General features: G+C 44.9%; 1 protein-coding gene across 2 annotated transcripts in view; it reads left to right on the forward strand.

Moving 5' to 3' along the window:
• Positions 1–26,817, forward strand: part of afap1l1a (actin filament associated protein 1-like 1a) — a 64,901-nt gene that overhangs the window by 13,417 nt on the left and 24,667 nt on the right. Inside the window, exon 1 of one of the 2 annotated variants that reach the window (XM_070546042.1) lies at positions 17,853–18,142. The exons of the other annotated variant lie outside the window; for it this stretch is intronic. Within the exon in view, the coding sequence (XP_070402143.1) occupies positions 18,112–18,142 (31 nt within the window). The 5' untranslated portion in view covers positions 17,853–18,111. Of the gene's footprint in view, positions 1–17,852; positions 18,143–26,817 lie in introns of those variants that run through there. 2 annotated transcript variants of the gene reach the window in all.

Raw genomic sequence — 26,817 nt, forward strand, 5'->3', positions numbered from 1 at the left:
GGTGTGACCCCGCGAGGAACGTTGACCATTGAGCAGGACTGATGGTTTGTCCCTTGGGTCCACGTGGCAGGAGTGAGCACCACCTCACCCCTGCCATGTGGACCCAAGGGACAAACCATCAACCCTGCTCAGTGGTCATCTTTCCTCGCGGGGTCACACCCATTAGGACAGTGGGAGGGTTAAAGATGTTGTTTTCCAAGCAGAGGCTGTTTGAGAGATTTTTGGGTAAAATAGTAACTATTACCTTTTCATAGATGCTCATGTTATATCATTAAAGTCCTTCAGTGGCAGATCTAGAAACGTCAGATGAAGGGGCAAAGGAGGGCCAGAAGGTCTATGCGTGTGGGAACAGCGCCAGAATTCCTTATGTGAAAATCCCCTTTATCAACAAAATATCCGAACACTTTAAAACTATTTACTGAGTAAATATTTTTCTAAAAAACATAAAGTAAAGGTATGAATGAGGAAAACACGTTTTGCAAAATAAATACAGTTTAAATCATTACAGGAGACAAAACGAGCTGTGTGGGTTAAGGCTCTACAGCAGTTACACGAAGCTGGGTTTTGTACTTTTTATCATTTAGCATAAAAATGCTATATAAATAAACAGAAGGTAAATTAAAATGAATGTGGTGGCAGTGTGATGGTGTAAAAACAAAAGTCTTTTCAAGAAAAGACAAGAAGAACTCACTTCCTGTTTCTAACCTGTGCTGGAAGATGGCAGCCCAGACAAGCCGAGTGTAATAAACTCAGGGTGTTTGTCAATGTCAAGGCGCCTTGCTTACGAGGACACGGTCCCTCCTTGGTCAAAGAAAACCAAGAGCATCTGACTGCAGACATCAGCTGGCGTCCTTGCCGTGACAGGAAATGACGTATCCGGAAAAACAAGTGTCATTACCTTCACCGGAAGTCATTACCTTTGCCGTAAGTAGTTTTTTTTCGGGTCATTACCTTTGCCGGAAGTAGTTTTTTTTTCTTGAATACGCTTTATTGACAAAGCACAAAAGTAGTTTGGATTTGTCAAAACCATACCGTGTCGTTTTTCTCTTCGATTTGTACACATTTAAGAGAAAAATTTCACAGTGGGTCATTACCTTAACCAGAAGTCATTACTTTCACTGGAAGTAGTTTTTTAAAAAACAAAACTTACCGGATAAAGCTTTTTATTTCGGATTTTTTTTTCTCTTCAGATCTGGACCGGCAAACTTAAGTAACGTTACCTGCGTTGCATGAAAATTGAATATTAAATCCCTTTGTTCTTCAGACAGGGAATTTTTTATGACAGTAGCACATACATACATACGTATACATATATATATATACACACACACACACACACACAGATATGTATATATACACACACACAATAAAAGGCTGTAAAGTGAATTAAAAAACATATGGATAAAATGAGAACACGTTAAACTAAGACTTTTCAAAATGTGCAAACAAAATAGTACTGGCTAAATATTCAGTTTTATTGTTAAGCCCAAGATGAACTTTTGACCTACACCAATTGCTAAAGTACAGAACTCCCAGAAGCAGTGAAGAACATTTCAGCAACACTCCTCTCTCACCAGCAACAAAAATTAGTTATTAAATATCCATAACACTGTCCTATTGTGTATCACAGCAGCTCATTGCAACAGAATTTAACTACTACAGCTGATAACTATTTAGCTAGTTGGTATTTATTTTGAGTGAAAGACAATAAAACCAAAGAAACACTTGATTTCACAACCATTTTATTTTGGGTAAAAATGAATTTGCTGAAGCATGGCTTTCTCAGCTGCATATCGATTCATCCCCTCCCATTTTTCCAACACTTTTATTGTTACCTGAAAAACATGCAGGATTACTTCAACGTCGTCGTCTTCCTCCGCTTGTCCGGGTCCAGGTCGTGGGGGCAGCATCCCAACTAGGGAGCTCTAGACCGTCCTCTCCCCGGCCACCTCCACCAGCTCCTCCGGCAGGACCCCAAGGCGTTCCCGGACCAGATTGGAGATGTAACCTCTCCAACGTGTCCTGGGTCGACCCGGGGGCCTCCTGCCGGCAGGACATGCCCAAAACACCTCCCTGGGGAGGCGTCCAGGAGGCATCCTGACCAGATGCCCAAACCACCTCAACTGGCTCCTTTCGATCCAGAGGAGCAGCGGTTCTACTCCGAGTCCCTCCCGAATGTCCGAGCTCCTCACCCTATCTCTAAGGCTGAGCCCGGCCACCCTACGGAGGAAACTCATTTCGGCCGCTTGTATCCGCGATCTCGTTCTTTCGGTCATTACCCAAAGCTCATGACCATAGGTGAGGATTGGGACGTAGATCGACCGGTAAGTCGAGAGCCTGGCTTTCTGGCTCAGCTCCCTCTTCACCACGACAGATCGGTTCAGCGTCCGCATCACTGCAGACGCCGAACCAATCCGCCTGTCGATCTCCCGATCCCTCCTACCCTCACTCGTGAACAAGACCCCGAGATACTTAAACTCCTCCACTTGAGGTAGGACCTCTCCCCCGACCCGGAGTTGGCAAGCCACCCTTTTCCGGTCGAGAACCATGGATTTGGAGGTGCTGACCCTCATCCCAGCTGCTTCACACTCGGCCGTGAACCTATCCAGCAAGAGCTGAAGGTCAGAGCTGGGTGAAGCTAGGAGGACCACATCATCCGCAAAAAGCAGAGACGAGATTCTCCTGCCACCAAACTCTGTTAAGGATTACTTCATACACTGTCAAATGTCGAAAAGTAACTTTTATACCAACAACTGCTGAAGACTGCGTTGTACCTCTGGAACAAGGACATCAAACACCAAGTCCAGAAACTGGAACTCTCTCTTCTTTATTAGTTTATCTATTCCTGAGCATGAACCAATCCGCTCTGTCAGCTCGTCAACCTATAAAACACATTAACATAATAATGAACAAAACGTTCCTCTCAGCATTAGACAACGGACCCAGGTGGCCCACTGACCATGCATCCACATAAATAAATGTGATGCAGCTTATTGTAAGTCAGTATACATTTACCTGTGCATCAGCAAAGTGGAACATCAGTGGCTTTAGTCTTTGCTTTAATTTAAGCGAGACACCTGGATTGTGCCAGATACATGAGGCCAGACTTCACTCTACCGCTGCAGAGATCCTTATACAGAGTCTGAGTAGAGACAAGAGTTAAAAATAAGCAACATTACCACAGAAAACAAGGGATTACATTATCCTATGTCCAATTTTAGAGTCTTAATTTATTATAATTAAACATTACCTTGATTTCCCCATCTGAAATCACTGCCTGGGTTCCATTTTTCAAAGCCTCGATTGTCCTGTAATTTAGATAAAAATACATCTTATTAGCAAATGAAGAATACAAGCACATGTAAGGAGTTTTGTCAGTGTCACTTGAAGAAGTCCGATATTCATTTTAGATCTATATTTAAGGCCTGTAACTCCTGAATGATTTGCAGCTAAATGTGCTTAAATCCGGTAATATTAATATAAACCAAACCCGATGAAAGCAGTCAGTCGACAAAAATATCTATTTTTTATAAGGATAGGATTATTCTGAAACAGAATCAGAAGGAGGGCGGCATTAATTAGAGAAGCGGCTACTATTTCAAAGTTATTGTACCTGTTTCAGGACACCTGATTTGTGCAACCACAGTAGAATGACCCAGCACACCACACACAATAACTGAAAAATATTTAGAGATATTGAAAGCTAAGCTTGTCCAGAAAATACATTTTATTTCTGGGTGCACAGGACCAGTTCCAGTGTGGGCCAGATGCTGAAAAATAAATTGATAAATCTGTCTTTTTTGAAGTTTCACAAACCAGAGGAAGGTTTCACAAATCACAAACTATGTTTTATGCATTCCTACAAGCCAAGAATAATCTAAAATAGGTTTGAAGAGTGTATGTATTGTAGGTTTTGAGCTAGAGCAGAATAAAAATGGTCAGAGTAGAGAAAAATTGGGTGTATTAGCCCTTTAGCCATTTCCCGAATCGGAAGCTAACTTTAGCCTCGTATGAAAACTAGTGATTGAAACCACTTACAAATCTCTGAAAATCTACGCTTTTTAATTAAAAAAGGGTATTAATAACGTTTCAGTCAAGTCAGTATTAGAAATCGTGGTCTTTATATCATATCTAAATTATATATAAAGTTAATATTATTACTTTAACTGTTTTAACAAACAGGGAGACCAGAAAAATCAAATAGCTAAGTTAAAGCTAAGCTACAATTGCTGATAGGTTTATTTATGTATCTTTTGTGTTAGCTAGCTTGTGATCTCCCTGCATTCGTTTTAAGACTGCGTGTTAATATTGATACAATTAGCTATGAAACACGGTGCCTTTGCAGTAATTCTCTGGTAAAGCTTTAAAAGCTACAGTGCCTACATTTAAGAACTAAGAACGATTGCAACAATTAGTTAATTTCATCCTTATCCTTCTTTCTTTATCTATCATCCTTACCCTTACCTTTCCTCAACTGAAACCCGCCGAGTATGGTTGAAACAAAAACAACGTAGCGGCCGCCAAAAAAAGACCAACTTCCTGCCGAGGTCTTTCGCTCGTCGATTTTCCGGTAAAAGTAATGACACGCCATCTTGTTCTCGACACACCAGCTGATGTCTGCAGCCAGGTCCTACTCAAGAAAACAGCTAAATGGAACTGACCTGCATCACGTGACCGTGGCTTCCACGGCGGTCCTGTAACGTCACATGACACGGGAGATAACGTTATATTTTATACGTATTAGTTTCAACTTAAATATATAACGAGGCTATTACTTTCTAAATTCTGTATATGTTTATTAAATTAAAAAATATAAGTGGGTTACTTACTGCTGGTCATCGAAGCTGCAACTAATAAGCTACTAACCAACCATAGATACCGTAAATCCTCTAATATCAGCCTGTGTTTAATTAACTGCCGGGTATCGTATTTTGGCCGGAGTCGTAGTCGGCGGAGGTGAATAATGGCCGGTTTTTTATTGTGGCCGGGTGGAATGTGGTAACAAGCAAGTACGGGGGGGTGGTTGTGTCATCCGCCTCACTTTTGATTTGCCAGTGATAGACCGCGAGGGTAACTTTAACCGTGCGGAGACGAAGAACAGGCGAAAATTTGATATCAAGTTCAAAGAGAACATGCTGATTATGCTGCAGAACACTCTGGGGAGTAGTAGGGGTTGTATGAACTAGTCACTAGTCGACTTCACCGCTCTATAGTGACTTTTTATGCCTGTCATCGACTAGTCGCTGTCACGTGATAATGACTGGCAAGATGCAGTCCACGGAAAAGACAGCAGCCTGCTGTCAGCAGGTGACAAGCTCCTGCACGTCGGGAGACAACGCGCTGTGCCAGAGCGTCGGTACTGACACCCGCCGTAAAACGGACATTTAACCAAATTGTGACATTTACCCTCTTGCAATTTAACCTTCCCCTCACCCCCATCCTAACCTTAACCAGCTTGCGCGTGCAAAGCTCTGATTGTTGACGCGCTCCAGACATCTGGGTCCTGAGCACGGCCACAGTAACATTATCAAATCAGGTGTCACCACTCAAGAACAAATGTAACACGATCGTTCATGTCGGCTCATTTCCTTTCATGTTTTCTGTCTTTTATTTGTGCCTGATGCGTTTCGCTGCTGTGGAGCGGGGCGCATCACCTGTTTTGTCCTCCGGTGATTTCACCGCACCGGCGAGCAGCGGCACTCCGCTGTTTTTGCGGTCGGTAGATCTTTAAGGACTGCAGTTCAAAAGTAACTCATAAGGTGAATATATATGAACCCAGGTAGCAGTTTTTCTTTAGGATTGAGAGGAGATGCAGGAAGATAATAAACAGGCAGGACAGAAAAATAGTCAAATAAAAACAAGTTAGTTATTGTACCTGGTGGTTGCAACAAACAGACACCATTGAAGGTAATCAGAAGTGAGGAACAGAAAATGAAATAATTATTTTAATGTTTAGAGCAGCAGGAACTCTGAGAGGCTGCAGGCGCATCAGTGAGTTTGCAGCCGCTGCGCAGGGGGAGGGGGGAGAGGGCTGAAGCTGAAACTACCGTTGTTAAAAGAAATGTGTTTAACTTTGAAAATGTGGGCGCAAATTTAATTGTCAAAAACTCCAGTGAACCATTAGTTCATTTTGCTCAAATAGAAATTGAGGCCTGCCTCTAATTCTGGTCCTCCTTCCAATAAAGGCCTGGAGCTTGATGAGCTTGAGTCAAATACAGGCCCGGGCCTGTATTAGAGGATTTACGGTAACTTCTTTGGATTTTAAATTAGTTGTCTTATGTTTAAACTTGAAATTTGACCCCGAAGTAGCTGCCGGCTTCTGATCTGCCGTCCTTTTGGAAATACCGCGGTGTATTCTGGGTAATTTTTTACCAAAGCTAGGCTACAAGACACCTCCCGTGTATCTTTGCTCAGCTAGCTAAACGTCTAACAAACGGAGAACACATGCCTTGGTAGAACATGAACATTGGAGGAGGAGGACCCAACCTTACCTGGATGTCCTATGTATTATATATTCTGGAAGTTGTGCAAATGCAGGGATGGGCATAGATTTTCTGCTGGGGTGGGGCTGGGTTGGTGCCCTCGGACTCCGTGGGGCTCTGTAATGCTGCTGCTTTGGGCCCTGGCAGGATGGGCTGGGGTCTCCATGCCCTTGGTGGCAATTTGACAACAGAGGTGCCTATTGGGGCCAGTGGGGGAGCTGGCTCCCTGGAGGGCTAAGCCCAACCAGCCGTTCCTCCCCATCCCCGCATATTTCTCGCCTCCTGCTCCCTCACATCATCACACAAACATACACATAGGACCTTGGGGGGTGGGCAAGTCAGGGAGTGCGGGTATGGACCCCATTTCCGCATTCCTGTGGCAACCTGCCCCCCAATTTTATTTGCACCTTATACACTTCCACCGACGACATTCCACGCAAACACACACTTAGGGCCTTGGGAGTGAGCACATTCAACGGCACTTGGCAGGGGGATTTCTCAGCCTCCTCCAGAGTGCCGGTGCCCACTTCCAATTTTAAACTGCACTTAGACACCGAGGGCTGAGGGTGTAAGTGGGGTGGTGCGGTGGCATTCGCTGGCAAAGGCTGGATGATGCCCGCACTCCCCGCTCACCACAGCCATGGAATACACCTCATCAACACACAACACTATAATGGAGCAGGTGGAGGGAGACTAGGGGTCTTAGCACACCTCCGTTGTTGCTTGGCTTCCTGGGGCTGGAGACTAGGAGGGAGATCTGGCCATCTGGTTGGGGTCTGGGGTGGTGGGTTGCTGTGCTCAGCGTTGGGCGGGGGGCCTGCTCATCAGCACCCCAGCAGAAAGGGTCAAACTCTGGTAACCGGTGATGGTTGTACCCAATGTGCAGCAGTACCGGGACCAGAGTGAATAGGGTGTGTATGGGGAGCATGAGTGGGTGTCCGGCGTGCATTTTGTAAGTCTTTGGTTGTATGTGCATGTGTGAGCATGAGGGAGGGAGTGTGTGACTGTGTTTGTGTATGACTGTAAATGTCAGGTGGGGCCTTTGACTCCTCCCCTCTCCTGGGACCTCGTTTGATGATATAGATCTTCGTCTCCACTCCCCCGCCACACCTGGTGTGGGGTGTGGTGCCTTGGTCTGCCTGAGTGTTCGTGGCTCCCGGGTCAGGGGGTTTAAGATCTTTGGCGCCTGCCTGGTCAATCCCGGTGGCTGCCTGGTGGGGTCTGGGTCCCTGGGCTCTGCTGGGTCCCCGGCGGGGGTGGTCGCCCCTGGGTCCCGGGTCGCTGGGTCCTGGGCTCGGCCGGCTAGGGGGTGGGAGGCGGCGGGCGGGCCTGTGGGCTTGCCACTGATGTCTCCCGGGACTCTGCCGGCTGCTGGTTGTGGCCCCCCGGGGCGATCCTCTGCGCCTCTTGAGGGGGGCGGGGGGCCTTTCTGGTTGCAGTCCCCTTGGGGTTCCTGTGTTCTGGGGCAGCGCCTGGATCTCTGGGACTTGGAGCTCCCCCCGTCTCCTACGCATCTTTGGGGGCAGATCTGTGGTCCCTCACACTCTCTATTGGACGCTCCTATAGAGAAACCTTACAAGCGCGTGTACACACACAGATGCTCACATGGTGCTCTCAAAAGTATGGGCTTGGGCACGTTCAACACTTGTATCAAGGCTGTCGTTGCCACTAAATGCACTATGATTTATTATCGTGTGATTGTTCAGTTAAACAATGTTGATTTTATATTTCATCATCACGTTGACGCAGTGATAGCTTGCTCCTGATGTATTGTTGTGTGTCCCATTTTTTTCTGCTCTTCTATTTCTGCAGGTCTAGAAGCAGACTCTTGTTCATTATTGTTTATTTTTGTGGAACCCCCCCCCCCCCCCCCCTCTCTTCCCACCATTTGTCTTTTCCTTTCTCTTTCACCTCTGTCTCCGTGTCTGGTTGGATTTACAAAACATTCAAAAACAAGAACAATAAAATTTGAAGTATCAGGCGTGACATTAAAAGCAGACGCTTTGATGCTCCACCTGAGAGTAAATCTGTAAGGCTTGTTACCAGCATTCAGACATCAATTCTGCTTGCTTCACAGCCAGACAGGACACGGTTAAAAAAATAAAAAAATAAATAAAAAAAGAACATGAACATTGGAACATGGGTTCGGGGGCCTCAGGTAGACCTTGGCTCCTCTGCCGTTCCATCACAGGGGAGGGGGAGGTCCAGGAGGGGGAGGACCCAACCTTACCTGGATGTCCAATGTCGTATATATTCTGGAAGTTGTGCAAATGCAGGGGTGGGCATAGATATTCTGCTGGGGTGGGGCTGGGTTGGTGCCCTCGGACTCCGTGAGGCTCTGTAATGCTGCTGCTTTGGGCCCTGGCAGGATGGGCTGGGGTCTCCATGCCCTGGGTGGCAGTTTGACTACAGAGGTGCCTATTGGGGCCAGTAGGGGAGCTGGCTCCCTGGAGGGCTAAGCCCAACCAGCCATTCCTCCCCATCCCCGCATATTTCTCTCCTCCTGCTCCCTCACATCATCACACAAACATACACATAGGACCTTGGGGGGTAGGCAAGTCAGGGAGTGCGGGTATGGACCCCATTTCCGCATTCCTGAGGAAACCTGCCCCCCAATTTTATTTGCACCTTATACACTTCCACTGACGACATTCCACACAAACAGACACTTAGGGCCTTGGGAGTGAGCACATTCAACGGCATTTGGCAGGGGGATATTTCAGCCTCCTCCAGAGTGCCGGTGCCCACTTCCAATTTTAAACCGCACTTAGACACTGATGGCTGAGGGGGTAAGTGGGGTGGTGCAGTGGCATCAGCTGGCATATGCTGGACGATGCCTGCACTGCCCACTCGCCACAGCCATGGAATACACCTCATGATCACACAACACTATATTGGAGCAGGCGGAGGGAGACTAGGGGTCTTAGCCACCTCTGTTGTTGCTAGGCTTCCTGGGGCTGGAGGCTAGGAGGGAGATCTGGCCGTCTGGTTGGGGTCTGGGGTGGTGGGTTGCTGTGCTCAGCGTTGGGCGGGGGCGCCTGCTCATCAGCACCCCAGCAGAAAGGGTCGAACTCTGGTTACCGGTGATGGTTGTACCCAATGTGCAGCAGTACCGGGACCAGAGTGAATAGGGTGTGTATGGGGAGCATGAGTGGGTGTCCGGCGTGCATTTTTGTAAGTCTTGGGTTGTATGTGCATGTGTGAGCATGAGGGAGGGAGCGTGTGACTGTGTTTGTGTATGACTGTATATGTCAGGTGGGGCCTTTGGGTCCTCCCCTCTCCTGGAACTTCTCTTGATGATATAGATCTCTGTCCCCCCTCCCCCTGCTACACCTGGTGTGGGGGCTTGTGCCTTGGGCTGCCTGAGTGTTCGTGGCAACCGGGTCTGGGGGTTTAAGATTTTGGCATATGCCTGTTAGATCCCGGTGGCTGCCTGGTGGGGTCTGGGTCCCTGGGGCTCTGCTGGGTCCCCGGCGGGGGTGGTCGCCCCTGGGTCCCGGGTCGCTGGGTCCCGGGCTCGGCCGGCTAGGGGGTGGGAGGCTGCGGGCGGGCCTGTGGGCTTGCCGCTGATGTCTCCCGGGACTCTGCCGGCTGCTGGTTGTGGCCCCCCGGGGCGATCCTCTGTGCCTCTCGAGGGGGGCGGGGGCCTTCCTGGTTGCAGTCTCCTTGGGGTTCCTGCGTTCTGGGCAGCGCCTGGATCTCTGGGACTTGGAGCTCCCCCCGTCTCCTGCGCATCTTTGGGGGGCGGATCTGTGGTCCCTCACACTCTCTGTTGGGCGCTCCTATAGAGAAACCTTAAATAAACAAGCGCGTGTACACACACAGGTGCTCACATGGTGCTCTCAAAAGTATGGGCTTGGGCACGTTAAACACAGGTCTTAAGACTATGGTGGGCACTTAATGCGTTGTGATTTATTATTGTGATTCTTCAGTTAAGCAATGTTGATTATATATATATAATTCTTATTTTCATCAAGTTGACGCAGTGATAGGTAGATCTTGTTGTATTGTTGTTGTGTCCCTTTGTTTTTTTTTTAATCTCTTTTTCTGCAGGTCTAGAAGCAGACTCTTGTTCATTTTTGTTTATTTTTGTGGAACCCCTCTCTCCCCACCTTTTCTTTTCCTTTCTCTTTCACCTCTGTCTCCGTGTCTGGTCGGAATTACAAAGCATTCAACAACAATAACAATAAAGTTTTAAGTATCAGGCGTGACATTAAAAGCAAACGCTTTGATGCTCCACCTGAGAATAAATCTGTAAGGCTTGTTACCAGCATTCAGACATCAATTCTGCTTGCTTCACAGCCAGACAGGACACGGTAAAAAAAAAAAAAAAAAAAAAAAAAGAACATTGGAACATGTCTTTGCGGCTCCTGATGACATATCTCCCAGGCAACCGGGGTGGGGCCAAGACATCAAGGTGAGGTTCCTTGGCATTGAGAAACAGCCTCAGTCATGCCCAACTCTCAGGTTTAGCCTTCCAGTGCTTTTCTTAGTTAAAATACAGAGAGGGTCATGTGCTGCTTGTCCTGATCTGCTTCTGTCTTGTGGTGTGTTTGGTTTCCCCAGTCATTATCATGCACATCTGTTTCCCATTAGCTCACCTGTCCCTGTTTTGAAATCAGAGAAAAAGAGAGGAACTGATCCGGACCAAAGTCCATGCAGCTTCCGGACAGACTGCCATTTACACCGGCTGCGTCTGTACAGCGTTGCTGACAAGTTCACATGATAACAACTACATGTGTAGAGAGGAACTGGCACACAAAAGACACACTCATTTTCTTGTTCTATAACACACTGAACCAATTTCACTGTCATTAATAACAGAAGTAGCAACACATTCTCACACCCTCAGCGACTCGGTGTGACCAAGCGTTTGTTCCCGACGTGTTAGGAGCCCTTGCGCATCGGGAGGTAAATGTTATGTAAAAAGGATTTACATCACAACAGTTCTTCGGTGTTCCTAAAGATCTGCGTGGTGTCACAGCTTCCCTTGGGAGGTCAGAGTTCACGTCTAGCTACAGTAAGGAGTGGTTTCAGAACTGAGCCTTGCAGGGTGTGCCTGCAGCATTTGTCACAGTTAGGGCGGGTTTTGAAAACGTTCAGAAACTTTATATGCCTCAGGGAAGTTCTGGCTTTTGTATCACTCAAAAAATGTCATTTGCAACATTGTTTCAGTGACCTAAGCATGCTCCTTTAGAAAATGAAGCCTTAAAGAGACTAGGGAAGGTGATTTCACCGCAATGCTGCAAAAAGACCCAGAAGAACTTGTTGGTGTCAGGGTTCTTGTTGTCTTGGCACAAAAAACATTCATTCAACATATTAAAAACACACAAATCACAAGTCCAGATATGAAACCACATTGCACCAATGGGCAACAGTTTTAGACATCACTAATGTGCAATAATGAGTAGCACTATTAGTTCTTGTGGTACTTCTACATTTTTTTTGTATTTATTTTTACTTTAACTCTTCTTTTCCTTTGTAGCTCATTTTTAAATTCATATGAGCTCTGCAAAAATAAATCTAATTTAAATATCAGTTCTTAGAAGTGCATGATGTCAGAATGACATCCTGTAGCCAGATTTGTGTGTGTTTCCTAATTCAGGTTTCCACGTTTAAAAACATGCGGACATAATACAAGACTCAAAGAACTGAATAGAGTAGAGGTGGTGTGTCCAGCGGGGAATACAGTCAGTAAAGACGGCTCTCCCTTGCCCTGCCTCCATCTAAAAGGCTAGGTTATCCAGAGTTATCGTTGTAGATATGCTGTTATGGGCTTACACCTACTACTGCACACTGGAGGCAGAAGTGGCGCGGAACGGTTTACTGGCGACAATCACTGCACTGAAGTGCACACCGGGAGGGTCTCAGCAGCAAAGCAGCTCCTCTGCCGTGCTCCTCGCTTGACTCGTGAAATCACACGATCCCTCGAGACTTTAAAGATGATGTTTTTTAATTCAATCCACCATTAAACCACAAAGAAGTAAATCATGTTTGATATCGCTGTTTGATGTCATATATGATGTTGTTCCTCTCCACCACCAGGATTAAAGCCATGAACCACACTGCTGCACTTCTGGAACGATGCTGGGAGTAGATAAGCCGTTAGGTCACATGTATGAAATTGCATCACTGCATTGCATCATCTTGTTTCCTCCAGCATCTCTAGTTTCAGATTGCGGCAGAGGGAAGATACTTGAGGGAAGGGGTGAGTTCAACACCTAGCTTGTTCTGTAGATTCGCTAATAGCGAAATAGCTGGAAGTCAAGCCACCATTTTTGCGGCGACAGTTTCCAGTCTGATAGCCGTAGGTGCTGTGTGCGAAGCCGGCTTTTGAAAAATAAGCTGCAAGAAGTAGAAGTTGCTTTGTGTGTGAACATGTCTAGGCAGGCTGGGGGCACGTGTACTGTCATAAAATTTGCCCCACCCATCGTGAGCTCAAGTAAATTGACCCAATATTTCTGGCCAGCCCTTCAATAAATAATTATTGACAATCTAAACCCAAACACAAACTAGTGTTGTGGTTTTTATGTCACAGACTGTCCAGTGTCCATAATAATTAAATGTCACTGTTAGCTTCTAACTTATGCACACATAGGCGTCATTTTAACCGGGGACGCCGGGGACATGTCCCCGGCAAAATTTGTGATTAGCAGCTGTGTCTCCCCCACTTTAAAAAAGCCTGCTGATGAGGATTTTTGTTTTACCAGCTCAGATCTTATACCAGGGGTCGGCAACCTGTTCCCATCAAAGAGCCATTATTACCCATTTCCCACAGTAAAGAAAACACTGCAGCAGCTGCAGCGTTGTGGGCGGGGCCTACCCTCACACAGCAGAGAGCTGCTCACAACAGGTGACAGCTGCCAGTACCGGTCGCTCGCATGGGCGTCGCACCCGTGCGGGATTCAACACCCACACTTTTCCAGCTGTTTTGCTCACCTCCACACCAGTCTGGTTTCTTTACGTCACACTCACTCTGTTTGCCTCATCTCTTTCTTCACCTCCGCTTCTGACAGCCGATGTCGGGTTTCCAGGAGAGCAGGAGTGGGAGGGACGGAAGAGCTCGACTGAATTCATAATTTTACATCTTGACATTAGCTGTACAAAGTCTGAGTTTGATAAAGTGAAGAACAACAATTTGCAGAGTTTTGGGCCACGGTAATTTTGGACGGACCTTAATAAGCAGTGACTTAAGTGAAGCAGGCAGGTCGCGCTTGGAAATTTAGTTTAAAAATACGTCGTAAACGTTTTCCCCCGTCATTTTTATTTATAAAATATGAAGTAAAAACTCCCAATTTAATTTTCATTCATTTGTCATTAATATTTAGTCTACACCCGTGCGTTAAGTGGACCATCTTCCAGTAAAAGCAAAGCATCCAGCCCACCTCTCCAAATGCGTAAAATGTGCATCAGCCGCTAGTTAGGCGCGCCACGCGCACCGTCAGCTACGTCAGCCCAGACAAGAGCAGAGCAAATAGAGAAAGAATAGAGGATAATTGTGTCTGGATGTGGATGGAGATTACATTTTACAGCAGCCTGATCATCATTTAAATACGTAAACCATCACCTGTCTTCTAGTCCATGCTATCAGCATTATTTTAATTGGTGTGTGTGTGTGTGTGTGTGTGTGTGTGTGTGTGTGTGTGTGTGTGTGTGTGTGTGTGTGTGTTTTCCACTTCAAACACTGGTCTAACCTACCAGACCAGCGTGTCCAGTAACATATTAATGTTACACTTCATGTAGGCTAGGAACGTTTCACCTGCCGTGGCCCGACCGCTTCTGCTCCACATAAACTTTGTGCGTGATCAAATGTCTCTACAGGTGCTTTCTGAGCTGAAGAGCTATTCTGCCTCAGACTGGATGCGTCATACGTCTCCATATTAGAGACGGGAACAAGCGCTGTTCAGCCAAAGTTTCATAATTTCATAAAAAGAACATTTTTCCAAGTGGCACATCCCTCAGAGAGACCGGGTTTCCAGACCGCTTCAGTGGGAGGAAATCTTATCGCATGCACCGTGGTTCTGCACTGCGCTGCGAACCCCTCAGATCTTCAGCTCACTGTCCACCGTGGGCGCTCCAAGCCGCGCTGAACACAGTGTCCAGTATAAAGCTCTGATGTTCTGATGGGAATCAAGTTACCTCTGCGATGTGTGTAACGATTAAAATGTCAGCTCATCCATGCGCATCAGTGTGCGTCGGGGTAATTCTTTCAAAACAACCAACATCCTTGAGTTTATCCGTCAATATGTGGCAAGGTGGAAAAACGAAGGCCCGGGAGGGATTCGATCCCCAGACTCCCAGGTGAGAGTCATACGCTCTAACCTGTCAGCCAAAGGGACATCCCCTTGGCCATGTAGCCAGGGCACATGATCTATCAGGACACTGTGACAGGACACACACTGCCATACCTGATTATGAAACTTTGGCTGAATAGTGCTTGTTCCTGTCTCCAATGTGGTGACGCATCCAGGCAGGGCCGGAGTGGGACACATTTTCAGCCCTGGAGTTTCAGACCCCAGACCGGCCCACTTAATGAATTATTATTAAAATCATGTTAGAACTTTATATGTATAGTCTACAAAAGCACACTACTCGGTAAAGCCTTGTAATTCAGTGCAAGAAAGAGTTGCTTTACAATGTAGGTTTATTTGAACATCAGTGCACATCTCCAACATTGTTCTTTACAACACATTCTCTAACAATATAACAATCTACCTTCTGTTCAAACAGCTGTTCTGAGATTTTCAAACCTTTAAAATGAAATGACTCAGCACTCCCTTTCACACTTTTTCCAGTTTCCCTATACTCACCTGCACACAATTAAAATAATCATCTGTAAAGCTTTAGCACATTTGATATGGAAAACACATTTTTTGTAACCAATTAAAAATATTTTCTATGGCAAAATATGCAGGCTTATTTCATTTTACTTTCATTCTAATAACTATCTGTTGTGGGCTTTGTGCATTTACTAATAAAAATACAACAGGTCACTACTATTATTTGGACATTAAAATTATTATAATGAAACTAATGTTTGCTTGTTTGCACATGAGTTGGCTCACCTTCTATCCCAACAGGAGCAATACCCTCACTGCTGGCTCCTGGCTCTTCTTCTGACACTACATTGTGTGAAAATTGTCACAATTCAGCATTCATTTTCCTTTTTACACGCTTTCTGATCAATGCTGAATCATCTAGCATTTTAGGACACTTTCATATAGAGCCAGGATAGTTTTCATCATATAAATTTTAATAATATTCAGTTCACTGACTCAATAAGTAATCCTACCTGTACATGTCCACTCTGGAATGGTGGGTTTCTGCCTGGTGCTTATTAGGCCTACTGGATCTTGTGGGCTACAAGACAGTTTGGTGGCATCAGTCACATCATACTGTTGACTATATTACATAACGTTATGTCATGACGCCATATAATTCATTATTGATGCTTAATTAACTTGAATGGTGATTTGCAGCCGGTAAAGTTTAACATCTTGACTTGCCTTACCCGTTTTATCTTCATTTGAAGTTAAAGACCGCGAGCTTGTTTGAGAAAAAAAGGTGCTCATTTTTGCACATTTAGCTGCATCTGTTTCCAGCGCTTTCCTCTTTTTAATTCTTGCCTTCTCCGCGCCACCCTTGCTCTTTCTACTTTCCATCTTTCCGTCAACTGCGAGGTCACGTGGTGCGCACAGGCGCATATTGGGCAAAAAGAAAAAAACGAGCTGCAGCCTGCAGGTAGAGACAGCCGGGAGGAGCGTATGAGATCAGCCCGGCGGCCTCAGTGCCATGACTGAACACCGGCACCAAAAAATAAAAATAAAATGATAAAAAACAAAAACGAGAGCACCGGCCCATGCGGCCCAAACATCGCGCGGCCCACCGGGAATTCTCCAGACCCTCCCGATTAGCCACTCCGGGCCTGCATCCAGGAACCGGTCTGAGGAGAAGCCCAGAATCTGACATCCTCCAGCTCAGGAAGCGCCTCTGATTACGCACAAGCGTGACGCGTCAAGCCGGTCTCACAGTAAGACCGGGTTGAACCTGTTCAGGTTTACGCAGACAATCTTTACATTTAGAATTGGCATACAGATGTAAAATTAATGCAGTAAAATATAAAGCTTTTTATTTAAATATCCATTCATTATTTTACAAGCACAGAGAGCCGCATCAGATGGATGGAAGAGCCGCATGCGGCTCCAGAGCCGCCGACCCCTGTGCTAGCCTACTTTATTGTCCCCAGCAATTTTTAAACCGCACTCAAGTGTATGGTTATTGTCCCCAGCAATTCTGAAAACAAACTGACGCCCTTGTATGCACACATAGCTATATGAACAGTGTTTAACGGTGCAGTCTGTTATCTCTCATTTAATTATTTATTTCATTTTAATCACTCAATTAATTAGTTAATTAATTAATTAGTTAATTAATTAGTTAATTCTACTTTCAACAGTTACTGGAGAACATTGTCTAACATAAGCAATCCAGATATTCATGATGGTGTCAGTAGATGGTCATTTTACACTGACAGCATAATGAATGAGTCACTGACACGTGTCACCGCAGCAATGCAATGGCAACCTCCACACATCGCTCATGAAATCGGTCTATAGCAGGGTTAGAGGGGGATATAAGCGAACTTGCTCTAATGACTATTTTTAGGCACAATGCCCAGATTCAGTCAAACATTTACTTTTACCACTACTTGCTTTCTGTTTTCACCTTCTGCCCATCTGATTCTTGTCTTTCTAAGGAAATGTTTTGTGTTGAATGTTATTCAGTATTTTGTGTTTCAGACTGTGTGAGGTGTAGAAGACTAGCTTTGTGCATTTCTGGTGCCTGTGAGGTTAACGACAGCATGCTGCATCATGTTGGGGCACTTGAGTTTGCCCCAGGCAACAAGTCATCCACGTGGAACTGTTGAAGGTCTCAACTTGCCTCCATCTCCAACCCACAGCCTTTGCTAAACCCTATTATCTTCTACTTTGTATTTATAAACCAACACAGTCGAGATACAGATTTTCAGTTTCACTGAAAATTATACAGTCATGTCTGTAAGTAGCAGTGTTGAAGTTCCTCCAGCGCAGAGCGGTGGCGCAGGGTCATGCTGTCTGTGGGTTAGTCGGTGGTTTTGTGGATGCTTGACACAGATATGAGTTAATCATTCACAAGGAAAGAATGTGCGGGGTGGGGGGGGTGGGGGGGGTGGCTATTAGCTGGCATGTGTGTTTACACAGCAAGCCTTCCCCAGGTGCTCTACAATCCCTAGGATTACAGTGAAGAGAGATCTAGCATGCACACACACACACACGCATACACACACGCACGCACACACACACACACACACACACACACACACACACACACACACACACACACACACACACACACACACACACACACACACACACACACACACACACCTCCCTACCCCCCAAAAGGAAAAAGAGGAGTGTAGTCCGAGGGAGGTGGAGGGAGATAACAGATCAGATGGAGGAAGGGAGAGGTAAAGGGAGTGTGACTTCAGCCAACCTCCTCCACAAAGGCTTCAGAGAGCTGCGGGGCTTTGGCGGTGGAACATTCCCCTGCAGCATTTAGTGGATGAAGGAGCCGGTTTGGCTGCAGAATGGTGGGGCTGTCACCTGTTGCTGTTGAGGGTGAGTTGTTGGAAATGTTTTACCTCCGTCAGCAGCTTTCTGATGTAGTTGTCAGGAATTTACAGCAACGTGAACATGAACAAGCGCAGGGATTGTGAAGAAATCAGGTGAAGATGTTTACTCCAGGCCTTCAGACTGGTGTGAAACATGCTGAAGGAGTGGAATGTTGTTGATTTGGTGAGAATGCAACTGACTGGCAGCAGCAGCTCGGTGGTGAAACATCCTCATCAGCTGAAGGCTTTTGTGGGTTGAAACATGTTTTTGTTGTTCGGATGCAGGCGCTGACATTATGAAACAGAACTGATGCTGAATCTAAAGTTTGTGGCTTTTCCACCACAGCAAAGTTGTTCATGCGTGCATTTTTAAAGCAAAGACAGAAAACTCAGCATGAAGGGAGTCGCTGGTTATAGAGGGAGGAAGACAAAAGATGCCTACGTGTGCCCTTCTGAGGTGACTTTATTCTCCAGATCACAGTTGGTTGGACATGTTAGCACAGGTGCTCAGACACACACACACACACACACACACACACACACACACACACACACACACACACACACACACACACACACACACACACACACACACACACATGCAGATGCAGATGCCCTTTGCAGTCCTGCAGCTTTAGCGGTGTGAGGAATGTAGAGGATGTTTAACAGCAATTGTCAGGCGAGTGTGAAGGGGAAGTGCAGTGGTGTGTAGAGTCTTGAATGGCTGTGCTGTTAGTCATCCAGAGCATTTTCAGCTTTTTCTTATAATTTGTTTTTATTAATATGTTGAAAATGAAAAGAAAAAACTTTGAAAACAAGTACATTGTACTATCAGCATTTATTTTTTATTGACGCAATCTCTGGTCTGGGAACGCCTTGGGGTCCTGCTGGAGGAGCTGGTGGAGAAGGCCGGGGAGAGGACGGTCTGGAGCTCCCTAGTTGGGATGCTGCCCCCGCGACCCGGATAAGCAGAGGAAGACGACGACGATGAGAAATTACTTCTGTTTGGATGAGATATGGGTCATATTGCACGTGTCTGCCACCAACTTTCTGAAAATTTCTGCAAGCTACTACTGGTGACTTGTTTCACACAAATTACAATGAAAGCTTTGGCATTTTTTTAAGGGTTTATAACATGTTCATTTTCCTTTGGCTCTGATTGGACTAGCCTTTAGCTCATCAGTCCTTAGAAATATAATATGTGTTCTGTTGAACAGAGGCTATTCAGGTACTGTTCATTGAATAAGTGATCATTTAAATCTTTTGGACAAACGCAAACATCCAAGTGACTCTTTAATTGTGGAGTAGCAAATCTGCAAAACAAGCTAGCTACATGGTCGCGGAATGCTCACCCCTCACGTCGGCTTTTATCCGTGGGTCATGTCACCCTGATACAGGAACCCACACTGCCACAGTAAACCAGATAGTGCTTAACACCGGTTGCTGCCTTACTAGGTCCTTGACTTCAACTGGTGTTTTTCTTTTTGGTACTCTGGTAGTTTGTCTTAAAGTTGAAGTGGTAGCAGCCGGCTGTTTCTCCCTCTCTGATATCGGAAAACCTCTCACACCAGTGGTGGTCTGTTGCTAAATGTGCAAGTGCATAATGAATGGAGGACCCAGGTAAATGCAGAAGTGCAGGGGTTTGGGTCGTCCGACAACTGATTGGTCCGATCGTTGGTTTTGGAACGAGTCCTGTTGCTGGCTGAAGTTCTTAGACAACCCCTTTATTAATGTTTTTACTACGTTAGAACGTTGTTGAGAGACATGAAAACATGTTAGTCTAGCTTGTTTTGCAGCTTCAAACCTTTTTATCTAGCAGTATAAACCTCTGCGGTTCATGTGCAGTCCCTAAAATGTGCTGAACTGATTTTTATCATGCAGGCATCATCAAAGGCAGATAAAACCCAAACATGACCAACTACTGTGTAGATTTAAAGGATGACATGCTGTTTTAGGTGCGTGGGAAGAGCTAGAATCCTTGTACTGGTTCGCAGGACCTGGAAGGTGTTTTAAGAGTGGTCTCATGTCCCAGCTTTGCCAGATACTCTGAATAGTTCTGCTTTGTTCATGTTGGCTCAAGTATAACTTCCCTGTAATCCTCCAGTTGAATAATCAGCTTTTAAAAACATAGGTCCAAATGAAACAGAAGTATCTCCCACAGCTCTGGCGTCCAGTTTCATGCCAGCTCCTCAAAAGCTGTCTCTTTGATTTCTCTCCTATATGATTTAGTGCTGAGTGGTATAAATTTCAGTTTCTCTGTGCTCTGAATGAGTCACGCTGTGGAAAGGCTTTTGTCTTTCACTTAGGGGAAGTCCAGTGCTGCACCGACGCCAGAATCCAAACAGCTGGAGCAGTTGGCACAGAGACAACGTTACAGACGTCCCACTCTCGTCAGCTTCCTCTCCCTGCGTGAACTCCACTTCTTCATTTCCCCTGGCTGACTGGAGTCCTAATGAGCAGACATTCCAAGTTCCTGTATGAATTAATTCCTTATGCCCGCTTGTCCGAGGGTCAGCAGTAACAATGGTAGGAAACCTGTTGAATGCAGAAAACAGCGGGTTTAAATAGCAGCTTTTAACTGTAATGGCAGCCAGGTCGTTATAAATCCTGTAGAAAGACCCACCTCAGGAAAGTATGTCTGCTTTTAAGGAGTGGGCTGACTTTAGAGTAAAGGGCACACACATCTGCCAAGCAGCAAAAATATCATGCTACTTATTTAAGATTGGACATGATTAGGGAACGGTTCTGCCCACTTTCTCTGATAGGCTCCTTAAACACACACACATGTACAGAAGAGACGCTGGAATGCCCTTCCTAAGGTCATAGACCAGAGCTCTGTGTGTGTGTGTGTGTGTGTGTGTGTGTGTGTGTGTGTGTGTGTGTGTGTGTGTGTGTGTGTGTGTGTGTGTGTGTGTGTGTGTGTGTGTGTGTGTGTGTGTGTGTGTGTGTGTGTGTGTGTGTGTGTGTGTGTGTGTGTGTGTGTGCAATTGTTCTTGTTGCAAAATGAACAATCTGTGAACAAAAAGTGGTGTTCTGGTTCAGCGGCTGTCCCGTGTCTGACCCCAGCAAGATGCACGGTTCAGTGGGTCCAGTTCATCCAGACTGTGAAAATGAGGTGATTTGAGGAGTGAGTTAGATGTGGGAGTGGGACTTTAGCAAAGGTGGACAAGAGTTCCAGCAGCTGCTCAGGTCTTTGAAAGGGTTTTAGGATTTTCTTTTTAAAAAGAGAGCAAGTCTGTGTGAAGAGGTGCAGTGACCCACTAAAGCAGTCGTCGTTTTTACTCAGCAGTATTGTGCACCAGCCGCTTGGATAAGGAGATGGTTTATTTAGGTTTCACTGAGGAAACAAAGAGTGGACCAGCCCCACCTCTCAGGTCAACACAAGATGTGAATCAAATACTTCTTCTATCATGAGTCTTCAGAGTTACAGAACCAGGAGAGCCATGAGACATCCTGTCTCACCACTTCAACCAACTGTTAAAGATCTGGTTCCAACTGCACGTTGTGAAGTTTTTCCCAGAATCAGAAAATGTATTGTCATTGTAGCAATGAGACATTCTACAATGAAATTAAGGTGCAAGTCTTCCAGTGCTACATAGAAGAAAACCAATATGACTAAACAAAGGTTTCTTTGCCTAAGTTAACCAAACTAGTTAACTCTATGAAGACCTCTGCATGCCCCCTCGACATCTTACCCTCATCTTTGTTTAAAAGTGCTTTTCAGTCCATCGGTCCCAGCGTGCTCTCTATAATGAATACTTCTCTGGTTTCTGGTCAGGTCCCTGCTTACTTTAAGAACGCTGTAATCCACCCGCTTCTTAAAAAAACGGAGTCTTGACCCCTCTCTCCATAGCAGCTTCAGACCCATCTCTAAACTTCCGTTCATCTCCAAAATCTTGGAAAAGGTTGTGGCTAAACAACTCACAGCTGCTCTTGATGAACATAACATCTATGATAGCTTCCAGTCAGGTTTTCCTAGAGCTCATTCTACTGAAACAGCTCTTCTTAGGGTCTCTAATGACCTTCTGACTCAGAGTGATGTAGGGGACTGTTCTGGTCCTGCTGGACCTGACTGCAGCCTTTGACACTGTTGACCATCACCTGCTACTGGAGAGGCTATAGTAAAAACTATAACCATACAAAACTACTATGTAAAAACTATGACTATATAAAAGCTACTATATAAAAACTATGGCTATATAAAAGCTACTATGTAAAAACTATTAACAAGCTACTATATAAAAACTATGACCACATAAAAGCTACTATGTAAGAACTATAACCATATAATACCTACTACATAAAAACTATGGCCATATAAAAGATACTATGCAAGAACTATGACCATATAAAAGCTACTATATAAAACCTATAACCATATAAAAGCTACTATATAAAACCTATAACCATATAAAAGCTACTATATAAAACCTATAACCATATAAAAGCTACTATGTAAAAACTATGACCACATAAAAGCTACTACATAAAAACTATAACCATATAATACCTACTACATAAAAACTATGGCCATATAAAAGATACTATGCAAGAACTATGACCATATAAAAGCTACTATATAAAACCTATAACCATATAAAAGCTACTATATAAAACCTATAACCATATAAAAGCTACTATGTAAAAACTATGACCATATAAAAGCTACTATATAAAAACTATGACCATATAAAAGCTACTATGTAAAAACTACAACCATATGAAAGCTATTATACAAAAACTATGACCATATAAAAGCTACTATATAAAAACTACAACCATATAAAAGCTACTTTGTAAAAACTACAACATGTAAAAGCTACTATACAATAACTATGACCATCTTAAAGCTACTATATAAAAACTACAACCATATAAATGCTACTATGTAAAAACTATAACCATACAAAAGCTACTTCAAAAATTATGATATTTAGCGGCAGATGCAGAACTGATTGAAGAGTGTATTTCGTAAAAAACTCTGAGAATATGAACATTTATTCACCCGTGACTGAAGGAGTACAAAGATTTGCAGCAAGCATTTTATTTGTGGACAGAAAAGAACAGAAATGTGTGTTTAGAGGTGCCGATCCCATGAAGAGGTGGAGGGGAACAAGGGACAAATTTATTCATGTTAAAAGTTTCTGAAAAATATTAAAACAATGTAAACACAATAGTACATACACTATCATGGACCAGATATGTGACTGTAATGGTGGCAGGATAGCTCAGAATAGCGCTACGCCCTCTGTTGTCCTGGCGGGGAACAGTTTTGCAACAATCCCCAGCTGACGGAGAAGTGTGAGAGCAAAACATCTCCATCAATGCGTGTGCATCTCACCCTCACAGGGCTGTGCAAAGACCACATAGAATTTCTGCTTTAAAAAACAACTCTGATAATCGTGTCATGTTATTGTAAATGTTTGTATGGGTCTCTATGAACGTCTTTAACCTGCTTGGACTACTTGTGGAGCTGCTTGTTTATGATGGGAGTGAGGGGGAATCAGAATGTTATGATTTTAGAGATGAGTTCATAATTATTTAACATAATTACTGTAACACATTTAACCATTGTATAGTGGAATAACAACATTTCAACAATTCAATAGGAACATGTGACCCGACTCGGATACGAGGAGGAAAATGGATAAATGAATATAAACGCATTCAAAATGTCCTTAAATTTGACCGTTTTAAACAAAAATTCTTAAAATAAAATTGCGTTCATCAGAATTTTAAATACTTTACGAAGGAGTGTTAAAGTGACAGTGTGTATTGTTCCTGGCGATAGGGGGCAGTAGATACCTAAATCATTGCAAGCAAGCTGTATTTTTGTGTTGGAGAAAGACCTTATCAATGGATGCCCATTAGGGTGAAAAAGCCCCGGGGAGTTCAAACTTTAGCAAAATAACAAGCACATCAGACTCCCTTTCATCACTGGCAACATGTGAAGAGATAAATGTGTAAAACAATATTCAAGAATGTTAAAAGTTTTGTAACCGTTTATTACAAATCAGTAAATGCATTTTGCCCTCATGGGCTCCCGTAGAAGGAAACATGGCATCTAATATGGCGTCGCCCAGAGACTTAGACCAGCTCACATGTATTTTAGACCTGATTTTTATGGTTATGTGTTACGAAGTTGTGGTGTAATCTGTTTGAGTGTAACTGGGTTTTATTGTGAAGGGGAAGGGAGAGGAAGTGTTTCAATAAAAGATGGAGTTTGTGTGCTCAACAAGGTGTCACTGGAATCCTTGATTAAAAACACGACATGGTGTCAGAAGTGGGATCACAGTAAGTCGCTTGTCATCGGGGAGTGACAGCAAGCAGATCTGAGAGCGGTAAAGAGTTTTTTTTCTCCAGACGATAGGATGTCGGACGAAGAAGCGGGAGCTAGCGCAACGGCTACACAGCCTCGCATGCCACTGCCTCACCAGCAAGCTAACGGCAGCTACAATGCGAACGTCAACTCACCCCCGAATGCCACATTCACCATCCAGCCTCCAGAGCAGTTTGATTTCTCAAAGCCACAGCAATGGGAAAAGTGGATAAGGAGGTTTGAAAGATTCCGACTTGCTAGCAACCTGCATCTTAGCTCAGAGGCTAACCAGGTAAACACACTCATCTACTGCATTGGGGATGAAGCAGATGCTATCCTCAGAGGGCAAGCTTTATCGGACATACAAAGGCAGCAGTACCAAGCAGTACGAGACGCTTTGGATACATACTTTGTTCCCAGGAAAAACATTATCTACGAGAGAGCCCGCTTTAATCAAAGAACACAGCAAGCTAATGAGGCAGTTGACTCGTTTGTCACCGCACTTTACGCTTTAGCTGAAAACTGCGGGTATGGGGCGCTGCACGATGAGTTAATAAGAGATCGCCTCGTAGTGGGACTGAGGGACATCAGCTTAGCAGAGAGACTTCAGATGGACAAAGATTTGACTTTGGAGAAAGCGGTTAATCAGGCCCGGCAGTCGGAAGTCATCAAAAAACAACAGACGGACATCAGAGGGGAAAATAAGTTGGAAATAGATGCTGTGACAGCGAAGCACAGGGAACAAAAGCGTTCAACATTCAAGCCCCGACGAGAACGTAAATACACAACAACGGATAAAACACCAAATGGGAGGTCATGCTACAGGTGTGGGAAAACCCCTGCGCATGGTAAAGGACAATGCCCAGCAAAGGAGACAATATGTCACTCATGTGGTAAAAGAGGACACTTCAGTAAAGTGTGTAAATCTGTTAAATCTGTGCATGTGATAGAAACAGAGGAATGTGATGATACACCCGTGTTCCTTGGTTCTGTAGACGCAGGTTCAGACCCTTGGTATGCAGACCTTACTATCAGAAACCACAAGGTTAGATTTAAGATAGACACAGGAGCTGACGTCTCTGTTATCCCAGCCCAAATGTATTACTGCATAAACCAAAATGAGACAGGGTTATGTGAACCAGATAGACCATTGTTTGGTCCAGGTGGCACTCCACTTGATGTGTTGGGAATGAGCAGAGAAACAATTTGCAAAGGTGAACAGGAAATCCAGGAAAATGTGTACATTATCAAAGATTTGCACATAGCACTGTTAAGCAGGCCAGCAAGTGTAAAGCTAAACCTTGTGTGTAGAGCTGACAGTATTGACATGAATGTGTTAAACGAGAACTACCCAAAACTGTGTCAGGGATTAGGTTTAATGCAACAACCTTACACTATTAAGCTGAAACCCAATGCTGTGCCTTTTCCCCTGGCCACCCCAAGACGGGTCCCCATCCCTTTGTTAGGGAAGGTGAAACGAGAACTGGAAAGAATGGAGTCCATGGGAGTAATCAGCAGAGTTGAAGAACCAACAGAATGGTGTGCAGGTATGGTACCAGTGCCAACAAAAAATGACTCTGTGCGTATTTGTGTTGACCTTACTCACCTCAATGAAGCAGTGTGCAGAGAAAAATACATCCTGCCTTCTGTTGAGCAGACACTTGGATCCCTGGCTGGAGCAAAAGTCTTCAGTAAGCTGGACGCAAACAGAGGCTTCTGGCAGGTTCCGCTGTCACCAGAGTCAGCACACTTCACAACATTTATCACACCCTTTGGGCGCTTCTACTTCAACAGACTTCCCTTTGGAAAAGTGTCCGCCCCAGAACATTTTCAGCGTAGAATGTCAGTGATCCTTAATGGGCTGCCAGGTGTGGTTTGTCACATGGATGACATCCTCATTTGGGGACATGATCAGCAGGAGCACAACGCCCGGCTGCACACAGTGCTCAATAAACTGCAAGAGGCTGGTGTCACTCTAAACCTGGAGAAATGTGACCTGAGTAAACAGGAAGTGAAGTTCCTCGGACACGTTTTGTCTGCAGCGGGAGTACAGCCAGACCCAGAAAAAATTAGAGCGGTCACAGCAATGAAAGAGCCGTCAAACATCAGTGAAGTGTGCAGCTTTCTCGGGATGGTTAACCAATTAGGCAAATTCATCCCAGGACTGGCCGAAAAAGACAAGCCCCTAAGAGACCTGCTCTCGAAGAAAAATCAGTGGGTTTGGAGCTGCGCACAGCAAAAAGCATTCAATCAGCTGAAAGGCGATCTGACGTTAACTCCCATTCTTGCACTCTATGACCCAAACAAAGAGTTAAAACTGTCTGCAGATGCTTCCTCCTATGGACTGGGAGCAGTCCTCTTTC

Source organism: Nothobranchius furzeri, chromosome 2 (assembly GCF_043380555.1).
Source record: "Nothobranchius furzeri strain GRZ-AD chromosome 2, NfurGRZ-RIMD1, whole genome shotgun sequence".
Classification (NCBI taxonomy): Eukaryota; Metazoa; Chordata; class Actinopteri; order Cyprinodontiformes; family Nothobranchiidae; genus Nothobranchius; species Nothobranchius furzeri.